This window comes from Triticum aestivum, chromosome 6A (assembly GCF_018294505.1).
Source record: "Triticum aestivum cultivar Chinese Spring chromosome 6A, IWGSC CS RefSeq v2.1, whole genome shotgun sequence".
In the NCBI taxonomy this organism is placed as follows: Eukaryota; Viridiplantae; Streptophyta; class Magnoliopsida; order Poales; family Poaceae; genus Triticum; species Triticum aestivum.
Genome location: NC_057809.1, coordinates 40,191,280 through 40,212,741, shown reverse-complemented (window position 1 = coordinate 40,212,741; position 21,462 = coordinate 40,191,280). Strand labels below are relative to the sequence as shown.

The following is a 21,462-nucleotide window of genomic DNA, read 5'->3' as shown; positions in this document are numbered from 1 at the left end:
ACATATTTTACATACTTGTTCAACATTTAAATATTTATCAACATTTTCTTCAAATACTTGTTCAACATTTTGAATACATATTCAAGATTTTCAAATACTTGTTCAACATTTTTCATATACTCATTCAACATTGCTTAATATCTATTAAAAAAATTCAAATATTTTTTCAAGTATTTTTTCAACATTTTTAATACTTATTTCAATATTTTCAAATAACTTTTCAACAATTTTCAGATTCTTTTTCACCATTTTCATACACTACGAACATTTCTAATACCTATTCAAAATTTTCAAATACTTGTTAAACATTCTTAATACTTATTCAACATTTTCAAACACTTGTTCATCATTTTTTAGTACTTATTTAACATTTTCTAAAATGTGTTCTTGGAGAGTTTTTTTTGGAATATATACATGTACAGATATGTTGAATATTTTAAAGTATAAAGAAAAGTAAAAAAATTAACAAAAAATGAGAACAGTAAACAGGCTGTGGCTCCCGCGTTGCTGGGCCGGCCGTCTGGGCCTCGCCCAAAGCGAGCGCACCCCCCTGTCTCGCTTGAAGCGAGATATACGAGCGCCCCACTAGGATTCGTGCGCGCCATGGCTGGAGGACCGCTGTATTTTTTCGTTTTCAGTTTTCCTTTTTATTATGGTTTTTTTTGTTCTATGTTAAAATAATTCGCTTTTAACACTTGAATTTAAAATGTAGGAATTGCAAAAGAATGAACATTGTTTGAATTTTAATTAACAATTTTTATGAACAAGTTTTATAAGCATTTTTTAATAATCATGAATTTTTCCAACATGATAAACTAAGTAGGTATTTAAGAACTTTACAAAAATGGATGAATAAATTTTCAATTCATTAATAAAATGTTGAATTGGATGATCTTTTTTTAAATTGATGAACAAAGAATGAGTTTGATGAACTTTTTAAATGCTTGATTAATATTTTTATCTGCAATATAAAAAAGTAATCATTTTTTAATACATGGTCAACATTTTTTCTATACACATTTAACATTTTCAAATGCTTTATCAACATTTTTCAAATACTTATTCAACATTTTTTCAAATGCTTGATTAACATTTTTATCTGCAAGATAAAAAATATCATCACTTTTATAATACATGGTCAACATTTTTTCTATACACATTTAGCATTTTTCAAATGCTTCATCAACATTTTTCAAATACTAGTTCCAAAAAAATCAAATGCTTGATTACCATTTTTTTATTACCTGATCAAATTTTGTATACATTTTGCATATACGCGATAACATTTTTTTCTATGCACATTAAAAAATCAAATGCTTGGTCAACATTTTATAAATATGAGACATAGGACGTCAACACCAAAGTCATGGATAATTAAGCATTCGCACGGAGGAACCGGCCTCAGTTTTTCATATATATATACTCCCTCCGTCCGGAAATACTTGTCATCAAAATGAATAAAAGGGGATGTATCTAGATGTATCTTAGTTCTAGATACATTCATTTTTGTTTATTTTGATGACAACTATTTTCGGACGGAGGGAGTAGGTAGCAAGCACTCTACTCCCGCTCGCATGAGCGAGCAGCAATCAAATCAATTCACACAACACGAGCAGCCACGCTGCTTTTTATTACAAGTAGTATCAGCTGCTACTCTGCTCCGGCTCAAAACGGGCCGGGAGACAGACGAACAGACAAACACCTATGGAGCTGAAGCCACACAAACCAAACACACACACAGAGATACGCTGCCGGCGGTCGCACCTCGACCACGGGCAGGCCAGCACGCAGGAAGCAACCAAGCCATGTCGGTCGGCTGTCTTTCTTATTTCAAAGGCAAAACACACAGCAAACGTCGGCCGGCCGTCACGGCAGGAACCAGCCTCAAGCTCCATACCTTTGCTTCTGATGACATAACCACCACCACCAGCAGCAGATGCATAGTTCAGGACGATTTTCACCTGGCAGATTGCCAAGCAAACCAATTAGTTAGCTACAATGTTAATGATACAACAACAGATGCAGTGACTACGCCTATATGATGATGTATACTGTGATAATAATAACAACAATAATAATAATAACGTGTCTACTTACGAGGTGTATACCTGAGAACGGTGCCCCTGGGCATGGGCCTCTTGTAGTGCCGCGACTGCACGGGCGCCTCGTAGAGGGAAGGGTGGTGCCCCGAGTCCACGCCGCCCCACTCCAGAGCGTCCCACACGTCCTTCTCTATCTCCACCGCCGGCCTCCTCATGCCTGGCTCGCGGCCCATCAAGGCCGGCAGCCGGCACAAGCTCCAGCATCCCCTGATCCTTGTGCTCTCCAGTGCGGGCGCCTGTGTCTCGGCGGCCTCGCATACCTGCTGCAGCGACGGCAGGTCGTGCAGGTGGATCGTGGTCAGCTTCGGGAACTCGACGCTGCTGCTAGGAGGATGCTCCTTGCTGGTTTGCACAAATACGTGCACGAGGCCGCCGCAGCGGATGATGTAGAGGGTCTTCAAGCTGGGGAAGGAGCTACCCTTGCATACTGGAAGCGCGTACTCCAGGCTTGGGCATGAATGAAGGTGCAGATGTTGCAGACTTGTGAAGTCGTAACCATAGCTGGAGCCTTTCATCCAAATGCAACGGCCCATCAAGAGATGTGATGCCCAGATGATCTCCAGATAAGGGCAACCTACCATTTCATAGGCATATCCACCACGAGGAAAGACAGTGTCCAAGTTGGGGCACCTCTCCACTCGGCACCACCTAAGGCGCTCCATAGAACCTGCAGGCATGGCATGGCCTCTAATAGAAGAATCATGCACATGCAAGGACTGGGCAAACTCTCTCATCACAGAAGGTAACGAATAATATCTATGCAATTGCAATTCACTCTCCACACCACAGCTCCCATCACCAATCTCAATATGACGGTCCAACTGTGATGTTGGAGGCTGTGGGAAGTCCCACACCGGGCCAACCTCATTGCAGATATCACCATAGGGTGCCGCTGCCGCTACAACAATATTTCCACTGTTGGGTTCTTCAGGTTGAGCAACCCCCGCAGAGACACTTGGAGAGGTGATGCTGATATTAAAACAGTAAGCACCGGCCATTGGCAGTGTACCAAGTATCAGAGATGCCAATGACCGAGCAAACCTAGCATCCGCAATAATAGCATGGACTTGCAACCGGAATTTATGCTGCACAATTGATGGCCGAAGTACCTTCCCAAGACATGGCCGTGTGTCTATACAGAGCAACTCCAGCTTCTGTGCTTGCACATCTGCAAATGAGCCCCACCTTATTGAACAAAGGTGCTCACAACCCAATAGAAAGAGTCTTTTGAGATTTGGAACATCCACCACCATAGTTTTGAAGTCAAATACCTTGATTACACATCCTGAAAGGTCTAGCTCCACTAGATTGGGTAGCTCACGCAAAAACAAATTTTCCAACTGTGCGCACCCTTCCAGGGATATCTTGGAGGTTTTGACATCCTTCTTATCTACATTAGCAGATGAACACTTTGGGCGAGAACTTTCTGGAGCTAGTAGCTCAGTGGCTGATGTCCATTGGGATGCTGCTCCATAAGCATCAAAACTGAATGACCTCAGAGAGGAGTTAGCCAGCACAACATTTTCTAGCCCACAACAACCATCAAGAACAAGCGCCTCAAGTTTTCTTGCCATTGACAGGCTTGTTGGTAGGTTTTCCATGTCACTGTTACCAGAAAAATCAAGTATTTCTAGCTTTGTCTTGTCTCTAAATGACTCGTTGATGTCCATTGATGTCTTGTTGGCTTGACATGGAGGTTTGATAATTCGGAGCCTTTGAAGGTAAGGCAGCCTTTTCTGTAATTTGTTCGTGTACTGCCAACCCCTGACTCCCTCTATGTTTAGCTCCAATATGTTGGCCATAAGATCCACCTTTTCCTCCGATAAAATCTCTTCCCAACATGTGTAGTGTAGGTCAAGCACACACAGGCTATGCAGACATGTCCAATTGGTGATGCAGTTCTGTTCTTCAAGCTTAGTCTTATTGAGATCTGTGCAGTGGTCTAATCCAAGGAATCTTAATTTTTCACAGTGGAGGAAAGGAGGTGATGCAAAACTGAAGGAACAATAAGACAGAGTAAGCACTGCAAGGTTGTTGCAACCTTGAAACAAGCCATTTGGTAATCCAGACGAGCTATTAGTTTCTTGAAATTGTATGAAGATGGATGATGCCCTTGCCAGTAGAGTTTTTGTATCCTCCTGTAGTTTCTTGTATTTCAAGGTGATGGAAACCCAACGGGGAGACCCCTTTCTGAAAGGCATATTGTCATCTGTAACCACCACTAAAGGATTCTTCGGATCTTCCTTGAATTTGTCACACACCACCTTGTGTCTATAGGCATCACACTCAGAAAAACTTATTTCTTTCTGCAACACATTACTTATCTCCTTTGCTCTACTCCCTTGAATGATGCCATCACACATCCAATACTTGGGAGCATGAGCTGAAGTCCAAGCAAATATAGTCTTGCTCTGGAAAATGTGCTGCATTAGTAATCTGTAGAGACAACAAACTGTAACCACTGTTGGGTCGATGTCCCACATACATGGGTAGCATGCAACTATGCTATCAGTCTCTTCACGAAACACTGCATAAATCTGTGAACTTGTCAAATTGATGGCCCAGTAGTTGCAGGTAATGAAAAGACGTACATATCTTGACTTATCTAGTATCTTGCTGGGGTCATGAATGGTAAAAAGACATCTTCTAAAAGCCCATATTATTATGCAGTGATATTCTGGAATACCAAACTGGCTTAAGAAAACCTCCTCGTCACTTCCATTAAGAAAAATCATCAGAAATCTACTTTCTCTCAGGGTTTGGTCAATTATTGCAGCAACCTTCCATATCACATCCCTGGAGCCTTGGTCCACCCCATCGATGTCATCCTCCTCATCCTGCTTGTCAAACAAGGCCATGGTGGCACGGTCAAGTTTTAGCTGCTCTGCAATTCTTCTCTGCATCACCCTTTTGCTTATCCAGGTCGAACAATCTATGTAAATTGTTCTACCAAACTGTAATTCTGGGGGAGGAGCTTTCATTGCTGGAACTGCTTGTGCTATGGATCTAAGCACTGCCGCTGCCCCAAAACCACTCCAGCCATCAAAATAAATGATATTCTGGTCAATGTTTTTCTGAACAATATCAAGTACTTCTTCTCTAGCGCCATCGACGTCTGTTGCAGCAATACTCCGAAATGGAGTAATCTAAGCAATAATAAGTAGAGTGACGCCATGTTAGTATATTGCAGCTTGTACCCACGTATACTTAGTGTGAGAGCAAATGATACCGGTATAAACCAGCAAGTAGATTGTGCAATGCTATTTGAAAACTCCTTTGAATCAAAAGTAAGGCTACGTTTGATAAGTATTGCAATAACTAAAGTACTCCCTCCTTTCCGGTTTATAAGGCTCAATTCAAAAATCTCATCAACCAAGGTAGATGATGAGTGGTGGAATATTTTTTGTAGTTTGCAAAAGCACCCAATTAATGCTTTTATTTTCCTCAAAAAAATTATGTTTACGAATGCATTAATTGCAATGCATGCATGCATAAAGTGTATGCATTGGTCAGTTTTCTCTTAATACTTGCATGCAATGATTTAATGCACCTTGAAGTCTGAGCATGTGATGGGGAACGACCAAATTGAGCCTTATAAAATGGAAAAACTAAAATTTTGAGATAAGCCCTATAAACTGGAAAGGAGGAAGTAATACAGTACTCCCTCCGTTCCGAATTACTTGTGGTAGGTATGGATGTATATAGATGTATTTTAGTTCTAGATACATCCGTTTCCGTGATGAGTAATTTGGAACGGAGGGAGTAGTACTGAAAAACTATAGTAAACGGATGGCTTATCAGAGCTCGGCCCTGCTGATTCGTCGTCCACACATCTAACCGCTTAACCATGAAGTCCACCACCATCATCTCGCACACCGATGGGATTCCGCTGATAGTTGTGCTGGACTACCACAGGCCTCCCGGGTTGCCCCAGGGGACTCCAGAGGCAACACGGCGCCACCACAAAAAATCCTCCCCGTCGTCAGGCCAACCCCCTCACCGCTGCCGCCGCCCATCTCTTCCTCCTCGTCGTTCCAGCGCGTCACGCGCCGGCGATCTGCCTTAGGGGCCGCCGTGGAGACGCGTCCACGGCTGCGACGGAGTGCGGCTCGCCTGAGGGCACTAGGTCCCGTGGATCTGGAGCCCAGCGCCTTTCATTGGGAGCTCATGTGGCAAACAGCGGCAGCGATGCACACAGGCTAGCCCGACTGGGTTGGCCCATTAGGGCATGTACAATGGTGGCATATGGTTATATATGCCCCATGACAAAAAGTAATTTGAGGCACCTACATCTATTTTGTCTCCCCAATGCAAGCTACTATTAGTGGGCTTCATTAAGAAATAGAAAATAAAGACTTTAGTACACATGCATCTCTACTTTTTACTCTAACCTTTTTAACTTTTGTCATCGGACCATACTTTTTCTCTTCAAGCACACGCCTCCTGAAGAGGATCCCGCTTCCTTATCCGAACCTATTTTACATCATATCCGATCCTGCATGGCATGTGAGGCATCACCTTGAGGCTATGCATTGTACATGCCCTCAGTGGACGACGCTGTAGCGAGTTTCTTACTGTAGCGTGGTTTTGCATTATAGCGGCCCGGACACGGTCGGCCCTTTTTAGGTTATTTTTATCTTTATTTTTATAAAAAAATGGATTTATGAACAATATTTTTTGAGAATACAAACATTATTTGAAATTCCAGAATGTTATTTGAAACACTTTTTTAAAAGGTGAATGCTTTTTGAGATTGAGATTTTTTTAAAAGCATTGTTTGATATTCTGAACAATTTAAAAAAGACACTACTCCCTCTGATCCAAATTAATTGACACAACATTGATAATTTCAAAAACACTACTACTGTGGCTGCGTCAATTAATTCAGATAGGACGGAGTAACATTTTTTTATAATATCTTGGTATTTTTTGAAAATGCAAAGATTGTTTGAATTTTTAAACAAAATTTCAAAAACATGTTATTTGAAAATTTGAATAATTTTTTTAAAATATGATTATGTTTTGAAATTTTAGAAGATTTTCATAAAACACCGATATTTTTTGAAAAAGGGAAACTAAAAAGGAAAGAGAAGAAAAGTAATAAAAAGTAAAAAAAAGAAAACCAGTAAAGAAAAAACAGTTCAGAAACCTTCTAAAAAATTCCCAAAACTGGTTGCCTTTCACTGTGCAATATGCTCAAAGTCTATCAGCCCATATCACGCGCTCAGGTCTGATCCATGTTCGAAGCCCCGGCAATTGGACGCATTGAGCGTCCAATAGGGAATTCACCTTCAGTGTCGTCTAAGTTCTCGTGTGGTGTTTGTGTCAGCCATGACGTTTGGTGTGAGTTTTTTTAACTAGATTGGGCGTGAGTTGAGGCCTATGCACATAACAACATTTCTAACTAGTCCCTTCTAATTTAGCCCTTTAAACAACCCTTTATACCTTAACTTCTTGTATTTAAGGAGTTCACTAAAAATGGTTCTTAGCCAAACCCTTAAAACTTAACTTCCTAAAAATGGATCCAATCTGAGATCGGTCTCCAGCCGACGCAGCCCGTGTCTGGCACACCAACTGACGGTGCAAAATACCGTCAGATCCCTCGATAGGGGGTCCAAACGTAGCTGCAAGTCTTAGATCAGGGCTCACATAGAGGGTTTATCCAGGTTCGGCTCTCTGTAGAGTGATACCCTACATCCTGCTTGCTTTAATTATTCATAGTGGAGAGATACCTCGTGCGAGGGGTTATAATGGTGTATGAGATTGCTACTGAGAGTTGTCATCTGAGAGGAGATGCCATAGAGGATTGCCCGACCTCCTTTTATTCCTCGCCCTCTATTTGTGGCACCTTCCTCCTTTTCGGTGCCCACATCATCCCTCCTCTTGCATGTTCACTATTAGATGGCTTCGACATTTCTTACCACAACCCATGTTGTTGTCTTGCTGCTTTGTCCTACATTTATGTTCTCTATATTGGTGTGTTGTCTCCGCTGGATAGCTTTCTTCGGCTTTCTCTTTTTCTACTTGACATTTTCCTCCAAAGACAAAGTACTCATTATCTTGCCGCAGTACTCCCTCCTTCGATGCTTTGTTCCCATGGAGTGCTAGCAGAGAAATTTAATAAGAGTGGATACCACATTGTCCTATTCAACGAGCCTAATGTGGATGAGGGGTGTCACATGGAGCGGAGGTTGCCATGTCCGATGCTTGTTGGAAGAAGTGGTTCACTTCCTAGTTTGAGGCCAAGTGGTTAGACCTTAGATTCTCTCACCATCGATCTCCTTTATTCTAGTGTCGTGGTTCTCCCTCCTTTGAGGCTTCCTCACCTCCACTCCAAAGGTAGGGATGAAGACTTTAACAAGAGAGATAACCATATAATCCATGTTCGACTGGTTAGATGAAGACTAGTGATGCTGGATCTTTATGCCAAACGCAAAGTTAGCAAGCAAGCCCTCTTTCCGGTTGTTAGGGCATGTCTTTCTCTAAGTAGTTTTGGTGATTGATGACAATGCTTTTGCAGACTAATCGTGTGCATTGAGCTTTCAGATATTTATTCATTGGCATGAGATGATTCATTTCCCCTCGGTGTTTAAGTAGAAGACGGTGTGTTCCTTCGTTTCAGTTTTGGTGGGCTTGAGTCATAGGAAACACCGTACTATCAAGAGGGGGTCCGTATCGGAAAGGTTAGCGTGGAATCAACACCTACACGTCCCCTTTGCACCCCTAAATCTTTCCCGCATCTTTGGAGGATCCTTCATTGTCTCGGAAGTGGGCTTGATAGTGATCCAGCGGTAGTACTGTGGCGCCAAGCGACAGTACCGCCCAAAGCCACAGGCGACAGTACCACACTTTCATCAGCGGTAGTACCGCCCGGGGCTCTCGGCAGTAGTACCGCTTCCGTGCCGTACTATTACCGCCTTGATTTGAGAGTGTTGATACATCTTCAACGTATCTATAATTTTGGATTGTTCCATGTTGTTATATTATCATTCTTGGATGTTTTATAATCATTTTATACCATTTTTTGGTACTAACCTATTGACATAGTGCCAAGTGTCAGTTGCTGTTTTTGGATGTTTTTTACATCGCAGGAAATCAATACCAAACGGAGTCCAAACATAGCAAAACTTTTTGTGGATTTTTTTGGACTAGAAGACATCCGGTGGGCCAGCGAAGAGCCTGGAGGGGGGGGGGGGTGCTCCGAGGGGAGCACAACCCACTAGGGCGTGCCTGGAGGCCCAGACGCGCCCTGGTGGGTTGTGCCCACCTCGGGTGCCCCCCCAGACCACCTCTTTACTCTATAAATACCCTAATATTCCAAAAACCCTAGGGGAGTCGACGAAAATCAATTATAGCCGTCGCAGAGTCTAGAACCACCAGATCCAATCTAGACACCATCACAGAGGGGTTCACCACTTCCATTGGTGCCTCTCCGATGATGCGTGAGTAGTTCCTTGTAGACCTTCGGGTCCGTAGTTAGTACCTAGATGGCTTCCTCTCTCTTGTTTGATTCTCAATACAATGGTCTCTTGGAGATCCATATAATGTAACTCCTTTTGCGGTGTGTTTGTTGGGATCGGATGAACTTTGAGTTTATGATCAGATCTATCTTTTTATCCATGAAAGTTATTTGAGTTTCTTTGATCTCTTATACGCATGATTGCTTATAGCCTCGTATTTCTTCTCCAATATTTGGGTTTTATTTGGCCAACTTGATCTATTTATCTTGCAATGAGAAGAGGTGCTTTGTAGTGGGTTTGATCTTACGGTGCTTGATCCCAGTGACAGAAGGGGAACCGACACGTATGTATCGCTGCTACTAAGGATAAAATGATGGGGTCTATTTCTACATAAATAGATCTTGTCTACATCATGTCAACATTCTTATTGCATTACTCTGTTTCTCCATGAACTTAATACACTAGATGCATGCTGGATGGCGGTCGATGTGTGGAGTAATAGTAGTAGATGCAGGCAAGAGTCAGTCTACTAATATTGGACGTGATGCCTATATAATGATCATTGCCTAGATATCATCATGATTATTTGAAGTTCTATCAATTGCCCAACAGTAATTTGTTTACTCACCGTTTGCTATTTTTCTCGAGAGAAGCCACTAGTGAAACCTACGGCCCTCGGGTCCCTTTCTCATATTATTTGCCTTTGCGATCTATTTTATTTGCCTTTTACTTTCAGATCTACTAAAATAAAAACATAAAAATACCTTGCTGCAATTTATTCTTATTTATTTTATTTGGCATTTGATCTATCAATCTACTACAATTTATTCATGTCTGTTTGCCAATTTCTGGCGTCGTTGCCCGAAAGGGATTGACAACCCCTTTAACACGCCGGGTTGCGAGTATTTGTTATTTGTGTGTAGGTGCCATTTACATATTGTTGCTTGGTTCTCCTACTGGTTCGGTAACCTTGATCTCATCACTGGAAATACCTACCGTCGCAGTGCTGCATCACCCCTTCCTCTTTGGGGAAATACCGACATAGTCTAGCAAACATCAAAAGGAATTTATGGTGCCATTGCCGGGGAGGATCATCAACATCTACCAGGTTCCTAATCATAAATCCCATCTCCTCGCAATTTACATTATTTGCCATTTGCCTCTCGTTTTTCTCTTCCCACTTCACAAAAATTTGCCGTTTTATTCGCCCTCTTTTTCGTTCGCCGTTTTCTTGCCGGATATGTTTTTGAGTGGAATCTTGTTGCGTAGTCACAATGACTCAAGAGAACACCAAGTTGTGTGATTTATCAAATACCAACAACAGTAATTTTATTGGCACTCTGATTGCTCCTCCCGCCACTACTGCGGAGTCTTGTGATATTAATACTGCTTTGCTGAATCTTGTTATGAAAGATCAATTTTCCGGTACACCTAATGAGGATGCCGCGTCCCATCTAAACACATTCTTGGAATTATGCGATATGCAAAAGAAAAGAGATGGAATCGATCCCCACCCCTTCCTCCGATGGAATCGATCCCCACCCATTCCTCTTGCCATGGATGCTGATATTGCCCCCGTTCTTCCTCTCTTTGCTTCTAGTTTTCAGATCTAGGCTTTAGGGGCAATAGACTTTGCATTCATCGATTTTTTGCCAAATCGAGGCTTGAGTAGGTTGTTGAAGGCTGCTAGACTAGTTGGATTGATGTTTGGTAGGAGCATTTTCGAATTTGGCACCCCCGGTAGTATCGGATTTGGCCGTGGCTGTAGGCAAACCGTCGTCCTCTGCCCCAAGCGGTACTATCGCTTGAAGGCGATAGGCAGTACTACCGCTGTCAAGTAGCGGCACTACTGTTGGGGATGCCAGTCTCCATTTTGTTCTTACCAAATGTTGATCTTTGTTGCTTTTTCTGCTGGCTTTTGCTTGTTTTGTTGGCTTTCCTTGCCGGTGTGTGTGTGTGTGGTTCCAGGTGATTGCCCTTCGGAGCACCCTGTCTGTCGTGTCAACCCTGGGTGTCCTGGAGGATCAAATCACTATCGCACTCCTGAGACAGCGGCTGCTTCTTCAAGTGCTCCTCCAACTCAGCCCAAGCCGCCCTCCAAGAGCGTTGCTAAGAAGCCTAAGACGAAGCCCAAGTCTGTGACAGAGATGACTGCTAAGGAATTCTGTGTTGCTCGTCGCTGCAACTCGTATGCTCAAGATCAAGATCCAACTCTTGTTAATCATCCTTTCTGGAACCGGTTTCAGTTCTCTGTCTTCTTTGATGTGCTCAAGGCAAAGAAGAACCTCTATGTTGATGTCTCTATGTTGATGTGCGCTCCATCGACACTGCGCATATGGCGACGGATCGTGCCTACTTTGGCGAGGCACTGGATATATGTGCTTAGTTGAATATTCTCAAGCTCATGGAGTTCAACAAGGATTTTGCAGAGATGGTGGCTCAGTTTTATGCCATGGTCTACCTTGGCACTGATGAGGAAAGGACTTTGACTTGGATGAAAAGTGGCAGACTTCTCTTAGTCAAATGGAAGGCGTTCATAGAACTGTTGGGTGTTGAAGACCAAGGACTTGACAACCCGGTTGGCTTTCGTCCTCACAAGAATGAAACTTCTACTCACAAGCAAGCTCTTTGGCCCTACAACACTATGAATATTCACGTTGTGACAGAGAAGAAGACCTATGAGCTGTTTCTGTTTCTGGACATCCTTCATTGCATCTTCAGATAGACTCTACTTTCTCGCATTAGGAACTTGGATATGGTCCATTCGTACCTTGTGGATATGTTACTGTTTTTCAGCATGAGAAGGACAACAACTCAGGGGAGGCCTTGGATATCTCTCATGTCATGTGGCCAGAGCTCCTCTCTGCCATCACCGAGCGCAAGTGCCCCATCTACGCCCCCTATCTGATGTTGCTCATTGAGAAGGCATGGGCGCACACTTATCCTGGAGTCTTGTTGGAGACCGGTGAAGTGATCTCTCACGAGGTTAAGTGTCTGAGATAGAAGGAGCACTGGGGCAATCCTAGTACAGAGTCTGGGATTCTGTCAGGTGCTGACGAAGTTGAGGCTGAGGCTGAGGATGATTAGGACTATGAGCCCTCTGGTGTGGAGCCCTCATGGGCATAGAAGCTCAAGCGCAAGATGAAGAAGCTTTTCTGCATGGAGTCTCACAGCAGTATATGGCCCATGTGTCTGCGAAGGAGTCTCGCAGCCGTCACAAGGTTCTTATGCGCCGCCTGGGTGCAGAGATTGCTAGTGGATCAGAGGACGAGGTCACTTACAAGGAGGAGTGCGTCTCTCAGCACTGCCCATGGACAAATTCATACACTGAGCAACCTTCTATCGATGACGGAGGCGCGGGCGATCACACGGGGATGTGATGATGGAGATCATTGGCTTTGCTATCACTTGTGTTCGTAGAAGCACTCTTTGCCCTTTTGGTGTCTCGATGCCAAAGGGGGAGATAGTTTAGGGATTTGTCGAGTTGCGAGCGTGTTTTCGTTTGCCGTGCCTTTCTCTCTCGCAAACTCTTGTGTCTCGTGTCTTGTTGTCATTTGCTTTGGTTTGGTTTGTGTCTGTGAGACCTGGTTACCCTCGACTTATGGTGTGAGACATATGCTATCCTTTCTTATGCTTATCTAATGCATGTCCAGTACCTTGGTAGTTTGTGATACGCATGCTTAACTTACGTTTATATTATGCTCACTGACTACTCCTTGCATCCTAGCTTATATGTCTCTTATTTTAGATGCTAGTGTTATCAAGCTATAAAATATAGGGGGAGTGTTGATCCTAATGTGTGTACTTTGCATTCCAAATACACTCCTAATTAAGTGCACACATCTAGGGGGATCCCGTCTATATTTTGTAGTTTCTGGGTTTGCTTATTTCCTTATTTATCTCCTTGCAAATCCCGTGTTGTCACCAATCCACCAAAAAGGGGGAGATTGTTAGTCATGTATCTCTCTAAGTGGTTTTGGTGATTGATGACTATGCTTTTGCGGACTAATCGTGTGCATTGAGATTTCATATATTTATTCATTGGCACAAGATGATTCATTTCCCCTCGGTGTTTAAGGAGAAGACGGTGTGTTTCCTTTGTTTCAGTTTTGGTGGACTTGAGTCGTAGGAAACACCGTACTATCAAGAGGGGGTCCGTATCGGAAAGGTTAGGGTGGAATCAACACGTACACGTCCCCTTTTCACCCCCAGATCTTTCCCGCATCTTTGGGGGATCCTTCGTTGTCTCGAAAGTGGGCTTGATAGTGATCCAGCGGTAGTACCACGACGCCGAGCGACAGTACCGCCTAGAGCCACAGGCGGCAGTATCGTTGTTCATCAGCGGTAGTACCACCTGGGGCTCTCGGCAGTAGTACCACTTTCCTGACATGCTATTACCGCCTCGATTCGAGAGCGTCGCTTCTCGTATCGGGTTGTGTGGCAGTAGGAGCGGTAGTAGTTGCGGTAGTACCTCTCTCGAGCAGTAGTGCCGCTCCTACCACCGCTGCTAGTGCCGCCCGGGCCCTCGCTCTCGTGCCCCTTCCCCCTTTCCCCTTCGAGGCCCCTGCTCTCTGTCTTCACGGTAGTACCGCTCCCCTCTGTGGTAGTACCGCTTTGTGCGGGCTGGGGAGGGGATAATGGTTGGATTGGTTCCCCCACTATAAAAGGAGGTCTTCTTCTCCAAGGAGACCCACCTCTTGCCCCCCCAAGCTCCATTGTTGCTCCAAAGCTCATTTTCACCCGATCTCTCTCCCTAGCCAATCAAACTTGTTGATTTTATAGGGATTGGTTGAGAAGGCCCAGGTCTACACTTCCACCAAGAGAAATTTGATTCCCCCCACTAATCCCTTGCGGATCTTGTTACTCTTGGGTGTTTGAGCACCCTAGACGGTTGAGGTCACCTCCGAGCCACAATACATTGTGGTGAAGCTCCGTGGTATCGTTGGGAGCCTCCAATCAAGTTGTGGAGATTGCCCCAACCTTGTTTGTAAAGGTTCGGACGCCGCCTTCAAGGGCACCACTAGTGGAATCACGACATCTCGCATTGTGTGAGGGCGTGAGGAGAATATGGTGGCCCTAGTGGCTTCTTGGGGAGCATTGTGCCTCCACGCCGCTCCAACGAAGATTTACTTTCCCCAAAGGGAAGGAACTTCGATAACACATCCTCGTCTCCACCGGCTCCACTTGTGGTTATCTCTTCCCTTTACTTTGTGCAAGCTTTTATTGTGTTGTATCCTTTGCTTGCACTTGTTGTTGTTGTTGGTTGCATCATATAGGTTGTTCACCTAGTTGCACATCTAGACAACCTATTTGTTGCTAAACCTAATTTGTTAAGAAAAGCTAAAATTTGGTAGTTACCTATTCACACCCCCCCTCTAGTCAACCATATCGATCCTTTCACCAGTGTACCTCTTCTTTTCTATTATTGTGTGTGGTCATGCTTGTAATAAGACCGCGAAGTCTTTTCTAATTGGAACATAACAAGCAATGGGTAATCTTGCCTCCTAAAAACATTGTTGGGCTAGGTAGGTGGATGGCTCGGGGCCTGTCGTAGTTGCGCATCCTCTTATACTGGTCTCAATCCACCAATCACCACGTGGCTTTATTTGTTTTTCGCTGCAAGCTAATGGAGGTGTTGATCTCATAAAATTCAGGCGAGTGAAGAATATAGTATCAACTGCTCAGTTTTTAAAAAGCGACAGTGTTCTTTATTTAACATAGAGGAAATACCATGGTTTAGAAAATACGTACTATTATTAATACTACAGTTTTTAATGGTAACCAAATTTCTCACGATAAGTAAAACTATGGCCATTTTAAAAATGTAGTATTCTCATAATACTTAGAAAATATCGAGCTATCAGATGGGGCATAATTCTTAAGCTGCATGATCCTCTCTTTACTGTTAGCTATAAATAGAGGACTGAGTAGATGCCCACTTGACAAGTAAGAGTATCTCTAGCCCTTCCCTCTAAACCCTTTAACTACTTAAAAATCGAACTTTTGGGTAGTTAAAACACACCTAGTCTTACTCCTCAAGCTTGGGTAGTTAAAATACACGGTTCAACTCCTCAAAATTTGATGTGTTACTCCTTAAAACTTGAGGTGTTACTGCTCAAAACTCTCCCTCTTGCTCAAATTTGACAAGCCCCCATATGCCCCAAACCCATATATCCTCTCTCAAACATGGTGGCAACGACATTCAAGAGACGACCCTTGGCCCCTCGTTCACCGCACCAGCCTTTCACATCTTGTTCAGCTATAAACAGCATGTGCCATCCCCTCCATCCCAAACACTAGACGTTGATACGTCTCCAACGTATCTATAATTTTTTTATTGTTCCATGTTGTTATATTATCATTTCTGGATGTTTTACAATCATTTTATAGCAACTTTATATCTTTTTGGGGACTAACCTATTGACATAGTGCCCAGTGCCAGTTGCTGTTTTTTGCTTGTTTTTTACTTTATAGAAAATCAATACTAAAGGGAGTCCAAATGCAGCCAAACTTTTTGGAGATTTTTTTGGACCAGAAGACACAAGTTGGGCCAAGGAAGTACTAGAGGGAGGCTCCGAGGGGAGCACAACCCACCTGGGTGCGCTTGGGGGCCCAAGCATGCCCTGGTGGGTTGTGGCACCTCGGCCGCCTCTCGCACCGCCTCTTTGCTCTATAAATACCCCCAAAATCCAAAAACCCTAGGGGAGTCGACGAAACACAATTCCAGCCACCGCAAGTTGCAGAAATCACAGATCCAATCTAGACACCATCACGGAGGGGTTCGTCATCCTCATTGGCGCCTCTCCGATGATGCGTGAGTAGTTCATTGTCGACCTACATGTCTGTAGGTAGTAGCTAGATGGCTTCCTCTCTCTCTTGTTATTCTCAATACAATGGTCTCTTGGAGATCTATTTGATATAACTCTTTTTGCAGTGTGTTGTTGGGATCCAAGGAACTTTGAGTTTATTATCAGATCTATTTTATCCATGAAATTTATTTGAGTTTTAATCTCTTATATGCATGATTGCTTATAGCCTGGTATTTCTTCTTCAAATTTTTGTTTTAGTTAGGCCGACTAGATCGGTTTTTCTTTCCATGGGAAGAGGTGCTTTGTGATGGGTTCGTTCTTACGGTGCTCAATCCCAGTGACAGAGGGGGACATGGCACGTATATATCATTGCTATTAAGGATAACAAGATGGGGTCTATTCCTACATGAATAGATCTTGTCTACGTCATGTCATCATTTTTATTGTATTACTCTGTTTTTCCATAAACATAATACACTAGATGCATGCTGGATAGTGGTCGATGTATGGAGTAATAGTAGTAGATGCAGGCAGGAGTCGGTCTACTAATCTTGGACGTGATGCCTATATAATGATCATTTCCTGGATATTGTCATAATTATTTGAAGTTCTATCAATTGCCCAACAGTAATTTGTTTACTCGCTATATGCTATTTTTCTCGAGAGAAGTCACTAGCGAAATCTACGGCCCCCGGGTCTTTCCTTTATCATATTTGCCTTCGAGGTCTATTTTTATTTACCTTTATTTTCAGATCTGTTATTAAAAAACCCAAAAAATACCTTGCTGCAATTTATTATTATTTATTTTATCCCGCGTTCCCGCGAGATCTATTTATCCAATCTACTACAATTTATCTATCTTTTTACCCGGGAGGGATTGACAACCCCTTCGCTCCCCAACATCAGTGCCATGGTATGACGACTACTGATTGTCCCGGCACAACTTCATGGCTATGCCAGGACGAGATTTCCGCCCAAATGGCCGCAAACTCGGCTTCGATGTTCAATTCAAGCTCATCATCGTCCGAGGAGGAGGACGATGACGATGGCAAGGGTGAGCTCGAGCTGTGGGAGCTCGGGATATGGAGGTGGCAGATGGGGCGCAAATCAAGGCGGGAGCATGCCTCCACTGCTCTTCTTGCCGCCATCTGTGCTAATCTCCTCATGGTCGATGAGCACCTCGCGATCAAGGACTCTGCCACGTCCAAATATTAGGATGACTACTACTGTGTGATAGACATGACAAGTGACAGAGGACGGAAGGAGTTGTTTGCCGAGCTCGACAACGCGTACATGCTTGGCTCCGACAACTCCACCAATGAGCCCATGTCATGGTGGAAGGGCACCCTAGACGTGGAGGCATCAGTCTCAAGCAAGGGCAAGGTGTCCATCATTGACATCTCCTCTGATGTGGATTAGAGTACCTTTTAGATGTTTAATTGCTTATTTAAGTTAATTATGTGGTATGTTAGTTTAATTTGAGAACTTTTAAGTTCAACATGGGCATGTTTATGTATAATTGTGGACTAGTTGTCTTAATCTGGTTTCCAATCGTGTCCAAGAGTTAAATTTCTTTTGGGGGGTGGGGGCAGGTGCACATTTTTTTAACTCCCCAAAATTTGATGAGATGAGTTTGAGGAGGTGGTTTGAGGAATTAAGCATTAGGAAATGTGTTAGAGATGCTCAAAGAGTGCTCGGGCAGCCCTCCCACGTTCTTGCTTTGGCCTGGCAGGGTGCCTCATTTCTCTAATGATGTTGATTTGGTATGGTGGATGTTAATAGTTTCATTCTATAAACTTGATCAAAGTTTGATTTAAGACAAAGTTAATAAGCAAAGTAAATAAAAACAGAGGCAGCATAAAGTAGATGTACTCCATCCGTTTCAAAATATTTGAAGACCTAGCTATGTTTCTTCTTAGTCAAACATCTTTAAATCTAACCAAATTTATAAAAAATTACACTAACATCTATGACATCAAATTAGTTTCACTACATTCATCGTAGAGCATATTGTCATACTATGTACTGCTGGTATGGTCTGTCATGCTCCTGCTTTAAATTAGTTTACGTTACATAATACTAATATATGATGGCAGAAGTGGGTAATTTAAAGCAATATAGAGCTACTCATGTGGACACTCCACAAAATGTATCTACTAGTATAGCATGAAATGTGAGGTGCAGTCCCTCAGATTCAAAGCAGATGTTGTTGTACTGTCCTTCTTATCTTCTTCGAAAAAGTAATACATGTTATCATAGACATCACCAACCAATGTTTTAAATAGCGGGCTATAAAAAATAGCGGCGAGCCTCCAAATCAGCTATAACGGACTAAAGCGGCTATAGCGGGCTATTTGTGAAGGCGATCATTTAGCGACACCCTGCTAAAAAGGCTATAGCGGGCCATAGCGGAGCTATAGCCGGCTATTTAAAACTATGCCACCAACACATTCTTTGCAAAAACGGAAAAGACGTCATCACACATAAAAGCAAGCGCTAAGGGCATGTACAATGCATAGCCTCAAGGTGATGCCTCGCATGCCATGTAGAATCGGATATGATGTAAAGTAGGTTCGCATAGGGAAGCGGGATCCTCTCCAGGAGGCGGATGCTTGAAGAGAAAAAGTGTGGTCTGATGACAAAAGCTGAAAAGGTTGAGTAAAAAATAGAGATGCATGTGTAGTAAAGTCTTTATTTTCTATTTCTTAATGAGGCCCACCAGTGATAGCTTGCATTAAAAAGAAAAAAAATATGGATGCCTCAAATTACTTTTTATCATGGGGCATATGTATCCATATGCCACCATTATACATGCCCTAAGGCAGGCATGGCAGCAGTATAGTACCTTTCTTAACATGATGAAAAAGCTCCTTCCGACGTAGTTGAAGAAAGAGCAGCAGATCAGCAGAAGATGGCGCAACCGCAACTGATCGGGGACGACGGACGATCTAGCCCATGATATATCAACAATCGGCTAAGCCATGACCATGATGGACCTGCTCCCTGTTCCATACACAATGCACGACATTGATTATGATTGAACTTCTGGTGACAGCAGCAAGTAGGAGCATATTTGTTCTTCGATTGACATCGTCATTTGGGAGGAAGCAAATGCAGATGCCAAATGAAGAGGGAGGGAGCACATGGACGCACCTGTGTTCCCTGGATTGATCAATCGGCTGGTCCAGCTATACACCTCGTAAGATAAGAGCGCGGCCGAACTGCAAGTGATTGAGACGGAGGAGAGAGGGAGTTGTTATGGTATGGCCATGGAGTGGTGGTGGGTGTGGCCCGTGTCACCTCAACGGAGCTAGCTAGCACACGACACGATATATGCGATTTCTTTTGCTTGCTTCTTTGCCGTCGTTGATGCCCGCTGGTTGGGTGCTTTAATCTGCTTCGATTCTCACACTTGTCCAAAAGCATGGGGGCATGCATGTGACTATGTGAGCCCCATTCATTCATCAACGCATGGCACTTTTACAAAGCATGGCATCTGACATGTGCCTTGGTCTGCTTCAATTCCTTGCTTCCTTCTTGCCTCCATGCATGGGACGCGACTATCTGATCCTGAGCTCAGGTGCTCCTTGATGAATAGTATTTTCTTTTAAAATAAAATAAAAAATCTGTTTTTTTTTTTAATTCGTGAATAGCATTTTTGGAGCATCTATTTTGTTTTTCCGCCACGCCTTTCAGGAATGTCATTTCATGATGATATTTTTTATGCACCCAAAATATTTGTCAAAGTTTGCCAAAAGAAATTCAGATTTTTTTGTTTTTTGTTTGGATTTTACTATTTATGCCGTGCTCATTTGAGCTCGGGAGCAGAGGACTTTCGCCATGCATGATGCTCCCTGATGCCGCATCCAATGGAAGTCCTGCCGTGAGTACAATGGTAAGGAAGATCCTTTTAGTGCCACGCACGTCGCATCATATCAGATCGTCAATATGCCACCTGCGGGCAGGCACCAACCCCATAGCCACTAGTAGAAAAAGGCCCATTTGTCCCGGTTCATAAGGCGGTAAAGCTCATTTGTCCCGGTTCCCGAACCGGGACTAAAGGGTCGGTACTAAAGCCCAATACCTTTAGTCTCGGTTCTCCTACGAACCGGGACAAATGGGGCTCCACGTGGCCGCTGCGGCTTGCCCAGGCAGGAGGGCCTTTTGTCCCGGTTGGTAGCACCAACTGGGACCAAAAGGCATCAACGCGTCAGCAGTTCAGGGGCTGGGTTATTTGTTTTTTAAAGGGGGGGGGGGTTGGGGGTTTTGTAGGGTTAATTTAGGGGTTTCATATATTGTGTTAGCTAGCTAATAGAGAGAAGTGTCATCTCTTATCTCCGTGCTTGGTCGACGCTACGTACTATACATATAGAGAGGACTCGACATGCTAGCTAGTAAGAAAATGAAGGAAACCATTAAGTACAAAAGATTGTCATGAACATATACAGAGAGAAGTGATTGACCTCTCCTTCTCCGAGAGATTGGTCGAACAACAAGTTTTCGTATATCTATCCGACGCTACTGGCTACATATATACAATATAAGATCTCTTACAATTCCCTAACATCTGAACTCAAGTTCCACATACTATTCTCTGGCTTTATTTGAAGGAAATATGCCCTAGAGGCAATAATAAAGTTATTATTTATTTCCTTATATCATGATAAATGTTTATTATTCATGCTAGAATTGTATTAACCGGAAACATAATACTTGTGTGAATACATAGACAAACAAAGTGTCACTAGTATGCCTCTACTTGACTAGCTCGTTAATCAAAGATGGTTATGTTTCCTAACCATAGACATGAGTTGTCATTTGACTAACGGGATCACATAATTAGGAGAATGATCTGATTGACATGACCCATTCCATTAGCTTAGCACCCGATCGTTTAGTTTGTTGCTATTGCTTTCTTCATGACTTATACATGTTCCTATGACTATGAGATTATGCAACTCCCGTTTACCGGAGGAACACTTTGTGTGCTACCAAACGTCACAACGTAACTGGGTGATTATAAAGGTGCTCTACAGGTGTCTCCAAAGGTACATGTTGGGTTGGCGTATTTCGAGATTAGGATTTGTCACT

At 43.2% G+C, this 21,462-nt stretch overlaps 1 protein-coding gene across 1 annotated transcript; it reads right to left on the bottom strand.

Moving 5' to 3' along the window:
* Nucleotides 1-1,957: 1,957 nt before the first annotated feature.
* On the bottom strand, nucleotides 1,958-19,715 carry LOC123129395 (uncharacterized). Its single transcript, XM_044549577.1, has 4 exons — nucleotides 19,525-19,715; nucleotides 19,217-19,374; nucleotides 2,109-5,248; nucleotides 1,958-1,961 (listed from the first exon to the last, which is right to left on the bottom strand). The coding sequence occupies exons 2-4, from the start codon at nucleotides 19,226-19,228 to the stop codon at nucleotides 1,958-1,960; spliced, it is 3,156 nt and encodes a 1,051-aa protein (XP_044405512.1). The 5' UTR covers nucleotides 19,229-19,374; nucleotides 19,525-19,715.
* Between the last annotated feature and the right edge of the window lie 1,747 nt (nucleotides 19,716-21,462).